We start from the raw sequence: 13,076 nt of genomic DNA on the forward strand, positions 1-13,076 counted from the left end.
CTGGGTGTGGTAGCGCACGCCTGTAGTTCCAGCTACTTGGAAGGCTGAGGCAGAAGGATTGCCGGAGCCCAGCGGGTCGAGGCTGTGGTGGCCGGGAGTGGCTACTGCACTCCAGTCTGGGCAACAGAGTGAGACTCCAACTCAAAAAAAAAAAAAAAAAAAAAGATGCCCATGTTCTAGACCAGGGTGTCTAAAAAAAAAAGAAAAAGAACTTCACGATTTTGCTGTACTTGTGTACAACCTGTAGTGTTGTTTTCATAATATTTTAATCTAAATTTTCTCACATATCCTAGGTACATCCTAGATTTAGGATATGTTTATTTAGTAAGCCATATTACTGGGAACTCTTCTCTCTTTTGTTCTTGAACATTAAGAATATCCAATTAAAATTTTGGGTTTTTAGCCAAGTGTAGTGGCTCACAACTGTAATTCCAGCACTTTGGGAGGCTGAGGTGAGAGGATTGCCTGAGCCCAGGAATTTGAGACCAGCCTGGGCAACTTGGTAAGACCTCATCTCTGCAATAAATAAAAAAAAAAGTAGCTGGACATGGTGGCGCATGCCTGTAGTTCCAGCTACTTGGAAGGGTGAGGTGGAAAGATCACCTGAGCCCAGCAGGTTGAGGCTACAGTGGCCATGAGTGTGCCACTGCACTCCAGCCTGAGCAACAGAGTGAGACTCTGACTCAAAAAAAATTAACTGGATATGATGATGTATACCTGTAATCCCAGCTAGTTGGGAGGCTGAGGTGGAAGGATCTCCTGATTCCAGGAGGTCGAGGCTATGGTGAGCTGTGTTCATGCCACTGCACTGGGTGCAGCCTGGGTGACAGAGTGAGACTGTAACTAAAAATAAATAAATAAAATAAAGATTTTGGGTTTTTAGGATCTAATTGAGGAGAATATGGATGCCTTGTGACCTGATTATGTGATCTACCTTAAACTTGAACCTGGGATGAGATAATATAAATACATCTTGTTTCTATTTATAGATTCCTAGTAAGCACAGCAATTAAGAGATTAGGAACTTTCTGCCTACTGTGAGAATATCTGTGAATTTAAAAAAATATTAAACAAAGGATGTTGGTTTATTTATGAGATATGAAGGAGAAGAGTCCAGATCTTTAAGCAACTGAGTGGATCATTTGTGGAGTAGTAGTCCTCGTCTTCTGACCTTTGATACACTGCATCCTTGCCTGGTTGTCTTTGGTGACTTGTCTGAGTTACTTCTCTGCTTCTGTTCACATACCTGCCACTAGCATCACCAAAATGTATGTTCTGTTTACTTGTTTCAGAGCTCCAGCATCGACTTTCTAGCAAGCCAAGGATTTGATTTTAATAAAGTTTTTCACAATGGTAAGATTATGTGTGACTTATCTTTAGAGCTTATAAACCTTCAAATGTTCTTGGGAAGTAAATCTTGATTTGGTTGAGAATTACCATTTCATGCCTACTAATTGAGGTAAGATCTCAGAGTTCAGTACAACATTTGCAACAACATTTGCAGCTTTAGGATTTTTTTAATACTCTTTTATTGTGACTTTTCATTATTGTAAACCTAGTCAGCTATAAGCTGAGCAGAATAGATGCTACTTCGTTTAACTCTACTGAGATCTTTCAAATTCCTGGGTTTTTTTTTTTTGAGTTAGAGAGTCTCACTCTGTCACCCAGACTGGAGTGCAGTGGCCGCTCCCGGCCACCACAGCCTCGATCCGCTGGGCTCCGGTGATCCTTCCGCCTCAGCCTTCCAAGTAGCTGGAACTACAGGCGCACGCTACCACGCCCGGCTAATTTTTTATTTATTGTAGAGATGAGGTCTCACCAAGTTGCCCAGGCGGGTCTCGAACCCGCGACTCAGGCAATCCACTCACCTCAGCCTCCCAAAGGCGTGGGATTACAGGCTGAACCTCTGAGGCACGGGATTACAGGCTGAACCTCCGAGCCCAGCCAAATTCCTGTTTTTATTGAGTTTAGTTTATTCTGCCACTGGTGTGACTTCATGACCTAACTCACCACCTGTGGGGATGCTTCTTTGTTTTCACCCAATGTGACAAGTATAGTACTTTAAAAAGTAGCTGTATTCCCATAATGCCATAATGAAAACCTCTAGTTGGTGCTTTTAAAAAATTATTTTTTTGAGTTGGAGTCTCACTCTGTCGCCTAGGCTAGAGGGCAATGGTTTGACCTGCTAGGCTCAGGCGATCCTTCCACCTCAGCCTTCTAAGTATCTGTAACTACAGGCATGTGCCATCATGCCTGGCTAATTTTTCTTGATTTATTGTGGAGATGAGGTCTCGCCAAGTTGCTCAGTCTGGTCTCGAACCCATGGGCTCAGGCAGTCTTCTCAACTCAGCCTCCCAAAGTACTGTGATTATAGGTGTACTTGATACTTTTTTTGTTGTTTTTTTGCTGAGTGAAAGAAGGAGTTTTTTTTTAATTTATTTTATTTTATTTTATTTTTTTATTTTTTTGAGTTGGAGTGTCACTCTGTCGCCCAGACTGGAGTGCAGTGGCCGCTCCCAGCCACCGCAGCCTTGACCTGCTGGCTCCGGCGATCCTTCTGCCTCAGCCTTCCAAGTAGCTGGAATTACAGGCATGCGCTACCACGCCCGGCTGATTTTTTGATTTACTGTAGAGATGAGGTCTCGCTGCCCAGACGGGTCTCGAACCCGCGGGCTCAGGCAATCCACTCACCTCAGCCTCCCAAAGGCGTGGGATTACAGGCTGAGCCACCGAGCCTGGCTAGAAGGAGTTTATTAAGCAACAAAACTCTAGAAAAAGAGAGGGGGCCTGAAATGGGTAACCCTGTTGACACTTTTTAAAAATAATTGCAGTTTCTTGGTCTTTCATGGGAAAAAAACATCTGCATGGATTGCACGACTGATAATGGCTAACTCTCTGGGATAATAGGTTGGTGAACACCCTGAGGAAGGGACTGTATCTCATTCATTTCATATGCATGCATAGCATCATTCCTTTTTTATGTCAGGGAGGTGACCACTGTATATCTGATGAATGAATGGGTGCATAAGTACTAGACATTAGAGCACACCCCATTGGTTTTCCTTTTTCTTCATTTGTTTCCCTAAAAAGCGTTCGGGAAAGTGTCTGCTTTTCCCAGTATTAAGTACATAACAACTATAAGGTCAGCAACTATGTTTAATTATTTTCATAACTTATATTTTTTCCCATGGCAAATGTGAAGTTAGTGAGTAAAGTAAGGAAGATTTATTGCAACAAAAATACTAAATTTTTCTCAAAGAAAAGTACATAGACTTTAAACAAATTTTCTTAGCGTAATCTCCTTGTGAGGTCTTTAGAACCCATGCCTGTTGTATTTTAATTGCTTTGGCAGTACTACATCTTAATTTTTATTGATGATTTTGATCTTTGAAAATACTAAAACAAAATTTTGGGGGAGCCAAATCTGCTTAATATACTGAAACAGCTAAGCAACACAATTTGGGAATTATAAAGCAATTTTGTTTTTATTCATCTCATACTTGACTTTGAAAGCCTTTATAAAACAGAAATTTCAAATATATTCAGAGCACCATATCGAATGCAAAAAAATTTTTTTTTGAATCAGAGTCTTACTCTGTTGTTGTCCAGGCTGGAGTGCAGTGCCATGCTAACGGCCACTGCAACCTCGTCCTGCTGGGCTCAGGTGATCCTTCCACCTCAGCCTTCTAAGTAGCTGGAACTACAGGCATGCGCCACCATACCTAGCTAATTTTTGATTTATTGCACAGATGAGGCCTCATCAAGTTACCCAGGCTGGTCTTGGACCCCTGGACTCTGGCAGTCCTCTAACTTCTGCCTCCCAAACTATTGATATTACAAGCGTGGGGCACTGCGCCCAGCTTGCAAACATCTTTTGAAGGAACTCCTTTAGCCAATGCTCATAGGGATGCTTTATTACCCCCTTCTCTCTTTCCTCCTACCATCCTTTCCTCCTTCTCTCCTTTCATCTTCTTTTGAGTTGGGGCCTCATTCTGTCACCCAGATTGGAGTGCAGTGGCGTGAATACAGCTCACTGCAGCCTTGACCTTCTAGTCTCAGGTGATCCTTCTGCCTTAGCCTCCTGAATAGCTGGTACTATAGGCGTGCATTGCCTCGCCCGGCTAATTATTCTATTTTATTTTTTTGTAGAGACAAGATTTTGCGTGTTACCCAGGTTGGTCTAAAACTACTGGGCTCAAGCAATTCTACCTTGGCCTCCCAAAGTGCTCGCATGACATATATGAGCCACCACGTCTGCTCCCCTTCCCTGCTAGTTTATTTATTTATTTATTTTTTTGAGTTGGAGTCTCACTCTGTCACCCAGACTGGAGTGCAGTGGCCGCTCGACCTGCTGGGCTCCAGCAATCCTTCCTTCCAAGTAGCTGGAAGTACAGGCGCGCGCTACCACGCCCAGCTAATTTTTGTAGAGGTGAGGTCTCGCCAATTTGCCTAGGTGGGTCTTGAAGCCACGGGCTCAGGCAGTCCACTCACTTCAGCCTACCAAGGCACGGGATTACAGGCTGAGCCACTGAGCCTGGCTTATTTTTTTATTTTTGAGTTGGGTTCTCACTCTGTTGCCTAGGCTGAGTGCAGTGGCACACTCATGGCTCGCTGCACTCACTGTACTCACTCTTGGGCTCAAGTGAATCTCCTACCTCAGCCTCCTGAGTGGCTGGGACTGCAGGCAGTCAACACTACGCCTATCTAATTTTTTTATTTATTTTTTGTAGAGATGAGTTCTCACTGTGTTGCCTAGACAGGACTTGAACTCTTGGGCTCAAGCAGTCCTCATGCCTTGGCCTCCCAAAGTACTAGGATTATAGGAGTGAGTCACTGTGCCCGGCCCCTCTCACTCTTTTCTATCTCTGGCCAGGGCATGATAATTACCCTCTTGTTTTCTCTATGCTAGTTTCAAAGCACCTGAATTCCCTCTTCTACAGGAGCCACCATTCTTCTCAGGGCTGTATCACCCAGCTCTGCCATGCCTCTGTGCTGACTCTGTAGGCATGGTGTTCACTGTAGCCTTGGCTTTGGTGCATTGTCATTCTCTCTGCTCCTACCCCTGTTCTCTTCTGGGCAACTACAAGGAGCAGCAGCAAATGCTTTATGCAGTCTGTTTCTTGACCAGGTAGTCACCAGTCTTTGCGTCTTTCTCTGTTTAGTTGTTTCCAGCCTTAGCAGCATCGTGGGTCTCATTGTCAGTGATGGCACCTCTTATTTACCATCTGCAGCTTTCCTCTCTGAGAGAGACCTGCCTCTTGTCCTTCTTGGTCACTTGCTCTGGTATCTTACTTCAGCTGTTCATTGACTTTCTGTTTTCACTGTCTGTTACCTTTCTGTCTTCTACCTTGACTTTCCTTCTTTATTCACTTGGTCCATCAGTACCTTTCCTTCTTTTCTTTGCTTATCTCTCCATTGTAGTAGCCTAATATAGCCCCAGCTCTGGTTGAATCTAACCACTCACCTTTTCTGTTTCTGAGCATCTGGATATGGCTGGAATACACGATACACCTGAGCCAATTTGTCACTCAAAATTCATTGCACTAGCAGTCTTGTTCAGCAATCTTTTTCTGACATAGAATACAGTTATAACTCTTTAAGATGACTGTTTTTTCCCACCCCCCACTCTGAACTTCCCACCTCAGCTCATGACCATGTCTCCAATGAAGACAGAAACCATAAGAGAAGAGCTGCTTTGTCTTCTAACCATCAAATCCACAAGTCTGTCCTAAGTCTGAACCCAGCTTTTTTGCCTCCCTTTTTTACAGTGGAATAACAGTCCCTGCACCTGTCAAAGGCTAGTCCATCTTCCTTGTCAGACACTAGCTCTTCCAGTTTGCCCTTCTCTGTCCTGAGTGACTATTTTTCTTTCTCTACTGGATCATTACCATTAACCTTTATGAACATGCTGTAAGTACAGAGCTTTTTAAACTTAGTTTATGGGCATCCTTTTTTCTACCTCGCCATGGATAAAATTTGGAAGACTATGAATTTGGAGATGAAAACATTACTTCTGGATTTTTTCTAACCTTGAACTAAAATTTTAGCAGTTCTTCCATTATTAACGTAGGCAACAGCCACAGCAGTGTTAGTAGAATCTGGGACTGTGTCATTGGTGGAAATCTCAAGTACCTTCAGATGACATAGCAGTTTGTTGCAGACATCTTGAATATTGTTTATATTAATTAGTAAATCAAAAGTATCATAGTTATTTTAACTGCCACTAGATCTTGTTATGTATTTATTTGAGACAGGGTCTTACTCTGTTGCCAAGGTGGGAGTGCAGTGGTGTGGTTATGGCTCACGGCAGCCTCCAACTCAAGCAGTTCTCCAGCTTCAGCCTTCTGAGTAGCTGGAATTACAGGTACACACCACCTCACCCAGATAATTTTTTTTTTTTTTTGAATTGGAGGCTCACTCTGTCACCCAGACTGGAGTGCAGTGGCTGCTCCCAGCCACCGCAGCCTCCACCTGCTGGGCTCTGGCGATCCTTCTGCCTCAGCCTTCCAAGTAGCTGGAACTACAGGCCTGCGCTACCACGCCCGGCTAATTTTTTTGATTTATTATAGAGATGATGTGTCGCCAAGTTGCCCAGGCATGTCTCGAACTCGCAGGCTCAGGCAATTCACTCACCTTGGCCTCCCAAAGCGCAGGATTACAGGCTGAACCACTGAGCCCAGCTCAGATAATTCTTTTTTAAAGCTTTGAATAGAGGCAAGAGTCTCTCTGTGTTGTTCAGTCTGGTCTCAAGTGATTCTCTTGCCTCGGTGTCCCAAAGTGTTGGGATTACATCCCTGAGCCACTGCAACTGGCCTAGATATTGTTTAGTAGTTATTAATATATTGATCAAGAAACTGGTATATTATATCACTATATTGCCTGTGTCTATTTTAGAATCATTGCCTTTCTTTATGATCTTATGTATATTTTACTTTAAACATTTAAAAACATTAATCTGTCAGGTGTGATAGCTCACACTTGTAGTCTGAGCACTTTGGGAGGCAGAGGTGCGAGGATTGCCTGAGCCCAGGGGTTCGAGACCAGCTTGGGCAACTTGGTGAGACTTCATCTCTACATTAAATAAAAAAATTAGCCAGGTATGGTGACACAGGCCTGTAGTTCCAGTTACTTGGGAGTCTGAGGAGGAAGGATCCCCTGAGCCTAGCAGGTTGAGGATGTGGTGACCATGAGCATGCCACTGCACTCCATCCAGCCTGTGTGACTCAAAAATAAATAAATACATAAATAAATCTAGGAGAAGTCTGTAGATTTCACCAGACTGTCAAAGGGATCTGTGGCACTAGAAGGTGAAGGTGAAGCATACCGGTCTTAAATAACTAATCTTAAAATAACCCAAACCCAATAAGCCCTCTCACTGGATTCCATATCCCTTTCCCCTTTCTACTCAGTGATGCTCCCACTTAGAGAATGTGCCTTGGATTCGTGGTTTGTGCTTTCACTGTTCGTCTTCTGCTCCAGTTTCTTCTTCTCCCTACTCCTGCTGGGCTTCCTTCTGTAACTGTCTACTGATGCTGTACTGGCTGGTCTGCAGTGGGGCCTGCTATGGTTTCCAGTCCAGTGGATCCCTCTTTGTCTTCATCTTGCTCACCTTTTGGCAGAATTCAACTCAGTTGATTACTCCCTCCTGCCCCTAATACTCCCCTCCTGGCTTCACTTCATTCTTAGGGTTTTCCTCTTGCCTCACTCTTGACTCCTCAGTGTTCTGACTGGTGCCTTCTCATCTTGCCAGCTTTTTTTTTTTTTGAGTTGGAGTTTCACTCTGCTACCCATCCTGGAATGCAGTAGCTGGGAGTATAGGTGTATGCCACCATACCCAGCTAATTTTTGATTTATTGTACAGACAGATCTTGCTGTGTTGCTTAGGCTGGTTGCCAGCTTTTAAATATTTCTTTTTTTTGAGTAGGATTCTCACTCTGTTGCCCAGGCTGGAGTGCTGTTGCACACTCATGGCCTCCATAGGCTCTACCTGCAGGGCTCAAGTGATCCTTCTACCTCAGCCTTCCAAGTAACTTGAAACACAGGCATGTGCCACCATGCCTAGCTAATTTTTTGATTTATTGTAGAGACGAAGTCTCCCCAAGTTGCCTAGGCTGTTCCTAAACCCCTGAGTTCAGGCAGTCTTCTTTCCTCTGCCTCCCAATGTGCTGGGATTATAGGTGTGAGCCACTGAGCCTGGTCAAGTCTACTTTCTTAGTTGGTCTCATATGTGCATGACTTTATTTGTTATTCTAAATTTTCATTTTGAAATAATCTCAGACTAACACAAATGTTACCAAAAAAATACCACGGCCGGGCGCGATGACTCAAGCCTGTAATCCCAGCATTTTGAGAGTCTGAGGCTAGAGGATTGCCTGAATCTGGAGGTTTGAGACCAGCCTGGGCTACTTGGTGAGAACTTCTCTCTACAATATATCAAAAACATTAGTCAGGTGTGGTAGCGCACGCCTGTAGTTCTGGCTACTTGGAAAGCTGAGGCAGAAGGATCACTTGAGCCCAGCGAGTCAATGCTGGGGTGGCCATGAATGTGCCACTGCAGTGTTAACATTATACTATATTTGCTTTATCATCTTTTTAATTTTATTTATTTAGTTTTTTGAGTCACGGTCTCTGTTGCCCAGGCTAGAGTACAGTGGCACTATCACAGCTCACTGTAGCCTTGACTTCCTAGGCTCAGGTAATCCTTCTGCTTCAGCCTCCTGGGTAGCTGGGACTACAGACATTCTACCATGCCCAGCTAACTTTTTGTTATTTTGCAGATACGATATCTCACTATCTTGAGTAGGCTGGTCTCAAACTCCTGGGCTCAAGCAATCCTCCTACCCCTTCCCAAAGTGCTGGGATTATAGACGTGAGCCACCACACCTGACCTTTTTAAATATACATATATCATAAATTTTTTTCCTGAACCATTTTAGAATTGCAGACATGATAACCCCTTACCCTCAACTACTTCACTGTGTATTTTCTAAAAATAAGGACAATCTTGGCTCCAGTTCTGTCATCTAATTTACAGACGTTATGTAAGTTTTGTTATTTATAGCAAGAGAGAAAATAATTTTCCACTTGTCCAGATTCAATCCAGAATCGCATGTTGCATTTGGTTGTCATATTTTCATTCTTTTGGACTCAGGCAATCCTCTTGCCTCTGCCTCTGAAAGTGCTGGGATTACAGGTGTGAGCTACTGCACCTGGTCTTTCTTTGAAATGCCTTGACATTTTTGAATAGTAGAGGTAGTTGTAGACTGCCCATGTACTTGGACTTGCCTGATATTTCTTCAGACCTGTCCACGTGTAGTTAATCATTTTTTGACTGGAATGTCACAGAAGCGGGTGCGTGCCTTTCTTAGCACATCATATCAGGAGGCACATAATATGAATTTATTCCATCACTGGTGACATTAACTTGGATCACTTATTTTGCCAATCATAGTTGTAGCATCTATTGATTCTTGCTTCAGTTATTATTGTTGACAAATGGAAGTTTTCTAATTTCATTATTCTTTCTAGACATTCCTTAATGTCTCATGACTTTTTTTGTCCTGTGACTTACAGTACCATCCATTTTGCATTGATAACTAAATTTATATCTCACCACCTTAGGTGATTTAATATGTCCAAAATATAGCTTTTTTTATTTTTTGAGTTGGAGTCTTATTCTGTTACCTGGGCTGGTGGCACACTCACAGCCATTGCAGCCTCTATCTGTGGGGCTCAGGTGATTCTTCCACCTCAGCCTCCCAAGTAGCTGGAACGACAGGTGTGTGCCTCCACGACTGGCTAATTTTTTGATTTATTGTAGAGACAAGATCTTACCAAGTTGCCCAGGTTGGTCTTAAAACGCTGATCTCAGGCAATCCCATCACCTCCACCTTCCGAAGTGCTGGAATTACAGGCATGAGCCACCATACCTGGCTCAAAAATGTAGCTTTTAATTTTTACCACTTGGGTTCCCAAATCTATTCTTCTGGTTTTTCTCATCTCAGATAGTGGCCTACCATTTTTCCAGTTGCTTAAACCAGATAGCTGCTACATGTCTTTCTTGATTTTGCTTTTCTCTTTATCTCTCACTTCCAGTATAACAGTAAGTTTTATGTCTTCTATCTCAATAATCACTCACTCCATCCTCCCTGCCATCTCTGTAGTCCATGCTGGTGTCACAAATGGTGGCCCACTTCTGGCTGCCTGTTTTATAAATAAAATTTTACTAGAACATGGCTGTGCCCATACATGTACATATTAATGTATAGCTACTTTTGTTCTACAATGGCAGGGTTGCGTAGTGTGTCAGAGACCCTTCCTATGGTCCACAAGGCTAAAATATTTACTGTTTGGTCCTTTAAGATACAGTCTGCTGAGCTTTGAGCTGAGCAGTCGTCTCTTGCCTGGACAAGTGCTCCTAACTGGTCTTCCCACTTCCGTTCTCAGAGTAGTCAGTATAACTTTTTAAATATGATACAAGTAAGGCAGTTGTCTTGCTTAAAACCTTCTACTGGTGTGCAGTTACTCTTAGCCTAATAGAAATTTCTTACCATGGTCTATGACGGCCCACATAACCTTGCTCCGTTTTTTTCTCCAACCTGAAGTTGTGCCATTCCTCTTTTGCTCACACAAACTTCCTTGCTGTTCCTGGAACAGTCCGAGTATTTCTGTTCTCTGGGCATTTTTGCTTGTTTTCCCTGCCTGAAGTCCTCTTCCCCTGGCTCTTTGCATATCTGACATGATCTTGTTATTCTAGTTTTCCCTCAAAGAAGCTTTTCTGCACTTCCCATCACTACAGAGCAGGATGTATCTCTTGTTCACTGTTAGCTCACTAGTGCCTAATACCATGCTTGGCACAGCATAGGTGTCAAATAATATTTCTTGAAAGAAGAATGAATGAATAGACAAACACATTTCAAAATCACTTGCCTTTTCTGTTGATTGTTTGAGATGTAGTTAAATGTGGTAAATCTTTCCTGTTTTTAATTTAGACGCTTTGGTTTGTTAAACATCTTATGTTAAACAGTTACTTCTGCTAATGCATTCTTTTAAAAATTATGTTTAGGAATTCCATATTTGAATCAGGAAGAAGAAAGGCAGTTAAGAGAGCAATATGATGAAAAACGTTCACAGGCCAATGGTGCAGGAGTGCTGGCATATGTGTCTCCTAACACTTCAAAATGTCCTGTGACGATTCCTGAGGATCAGAAGAAGTTTATTGACCAAGTGGTGTAAGTTCCTAAACTGAAATCAAACGTGCATTGTATAACCTGTGTTGGGGCAGTACTGATGGCTATATATTAAACCTGTGCTACAAATGCACATTACACACACAGGTGTGATGTTGTGAGTGGCAGGATTTTAATGTGGCATATCTGAATTTGTGCAGTGGCTGCAAATTGTAAAGAAAGTGCTGTGAATCATACTCAGACTTGAGACCTGTCATGAGCCAAGAGCTCATGGGTAGGCCTACATGGACCTGCTTGGTCCAGTTTCCCTGAAGGCAGAGGAGTGGATCAGGCCCATCTAGACTACCACATGTCCCTGTTTTTTAATCTTGCATTGAAGGTTCTGACAGTTGTGCCATTGGAGGAGTGTCTGATCTTGCTTAGCTTAGTTGTCAATATAACTGTTTTACTGAAAAAGTAAAAAATTAAATCACTGTATATTGATGAGTCCTTGATAAGTTGTCACTAATTTATTAACAACAAAAGTAACCCCCTCACCCCCCAAAAGCATATGCCATAATAAAGCATTTTTAAAAAGCCTTTGAGCTAAAATGTTATAACATGATTTGGTAGAATTGCATTGTCACTTGTTCTTGTATTTAGAATGTTTTTGAGTATGATTATTCTGTTGGTTAATAACTTCATTCCTTAAAGGTACTAATGTTCATGGTCTATTATGATTTCTCAGAGATAAAATAGAAGATTTATTACAAAATGAAGAAAACAAGAACTTGGATTTAGAGCCGTGTACTGGGTTAGTCATCCTGAACATTTTCATATGTCTTTTTTTGGAAAAGTCGATGATTTCTGGCATTTGATGTATTTGATCTTTTAAAAACACTTTTATAAATACTCCTTTTATTATAGTTATGTTCTCAAGACTTAAGCACTAACTTTAGTGTTACACAGTGGAAATGACTGTATGTTGAGTCTCTGAACAAATGCTTTGTCCTGTACTGGAGCAGAAAAATCTATTATGCAACTTTGACTTTAAGTTATGCCTACGAGTGGCATAATTACTTTGGCCTTGAGGAGTGCTTAATGCATGAAGGCTTCTGAAGAAAAAAATTCACTGTCAGGCTACTTCTATTCTTTTAATTTCTCTCTGCATTAAAAAAAGTCAGCATTTCAAAGAGTCATTAACTTGAACATCTTTTTTTCTCCTTGACTTTGTTGTGATGAGCTTCATAAAAGTGTTTTAATGCATCTGTCTACTTTAAACTCTCTTTATACAGATGCAGGAAGTAATATTTTTATTAAACAAGAGCTTCTACCTCTTTTATAAAAGCAGTGTAATAGTATTATAAAGGAAATTTTGAAAAGTCAAGTGATAAGGAATCCTCCCCATTCAAATATCCTGCCTATTTTTGTTTGCATATTACCTGTCAGTTCTAATGAAGTCTCTTTTTACAATTGAATCTTTCCCAAACAAGGCTTAATCAGCAAGGGTATATACTTTTAATAAGCTGAAATCAATACCTTTTCTTTTGCTTTTATAGGTTCCAAAGAAAACTAATTTATCAGACTTTGAACTGGAAGTAAGTGTTTATATTATACACAAGAGTTCTGTGAGGGACCCAGGCTTTTAAAACTAAATACTATCTCTTTTTTTTTTTTTTTTTTTTTTTTTTTGAGTTGGAGTCTCACTCTGTCGCCCAGACTGGAGTGCAGTGGCCGCTCCCGGCCACCACAATCTCGCCTGCTGGGCTCCGGCGATCCTTCCGCCTCAGCCTTCCAAGTAGCTGGAATTACAGGCATGCGCTACCACGCCCGGCTGATTTTTTGATTTATTGTAGAGATGAGGTCTCGCTGCCCAGGCGGGTCTCGAACCCGCGGGCTCAGGCAAGA

General features: G+C 42.1%; 1 protein-coding gene across 4 annotated transcripts in view; it reads left to right on the forward strand.

The window, feature by feature from the left end:
• Nucleotides 1–13,076, forward strand: part of PARN (poly(A)-specific ribonuclease) — a 49,427-nt gene that overhangs the window by 7,224 nt on the left and 29,127 nt on the right. For 3 of the 4 annotated variants that reach the window (XM_008064863.2, XM_021715941.1, XM_021715940.1), the window contains 4 exons: nucleotides 1,293–1,353; nucleotides 11,066–11,231; nucleotides 11,917–11,982; nucleotides 12,728–12,766. In XM_008064863.2, coding sequence (XP_008063054.1) covers nucleotides 1,293–1,353; nucleotides 11,066–11,231; nucleotides 11,917–11,982; nucleotides 12,728–12,766 — 332 coding nt within the window. The remainder of the gene's footprint in view (nucleotides 1–1,292; nucleotides 1,354–11,065; nucleotides 11,232–11,916; nucleotides 11,983–12,727; nucleotides 12,767–13,076) is intronic. The other variant, XM_008064861.2, reaches the window with a different exon arrangement.

This window comes from Carlito syrichta, unplaced genomic scaffold, assembly GCF_000164805.1.
Source record: "Carlito syrichta isolate Samal-C Ts95f unplaced genomic scaffold, Tarsius_syrichta-2.0.1 Scaffold308086, whole genome shotgun sequence".
NCBI classification, from domain to species: Eukaryota; Metazoa; Chordata; class Mammalia; order Primates; family Tarsiidae; genus Carlito; species Carlito syrichta.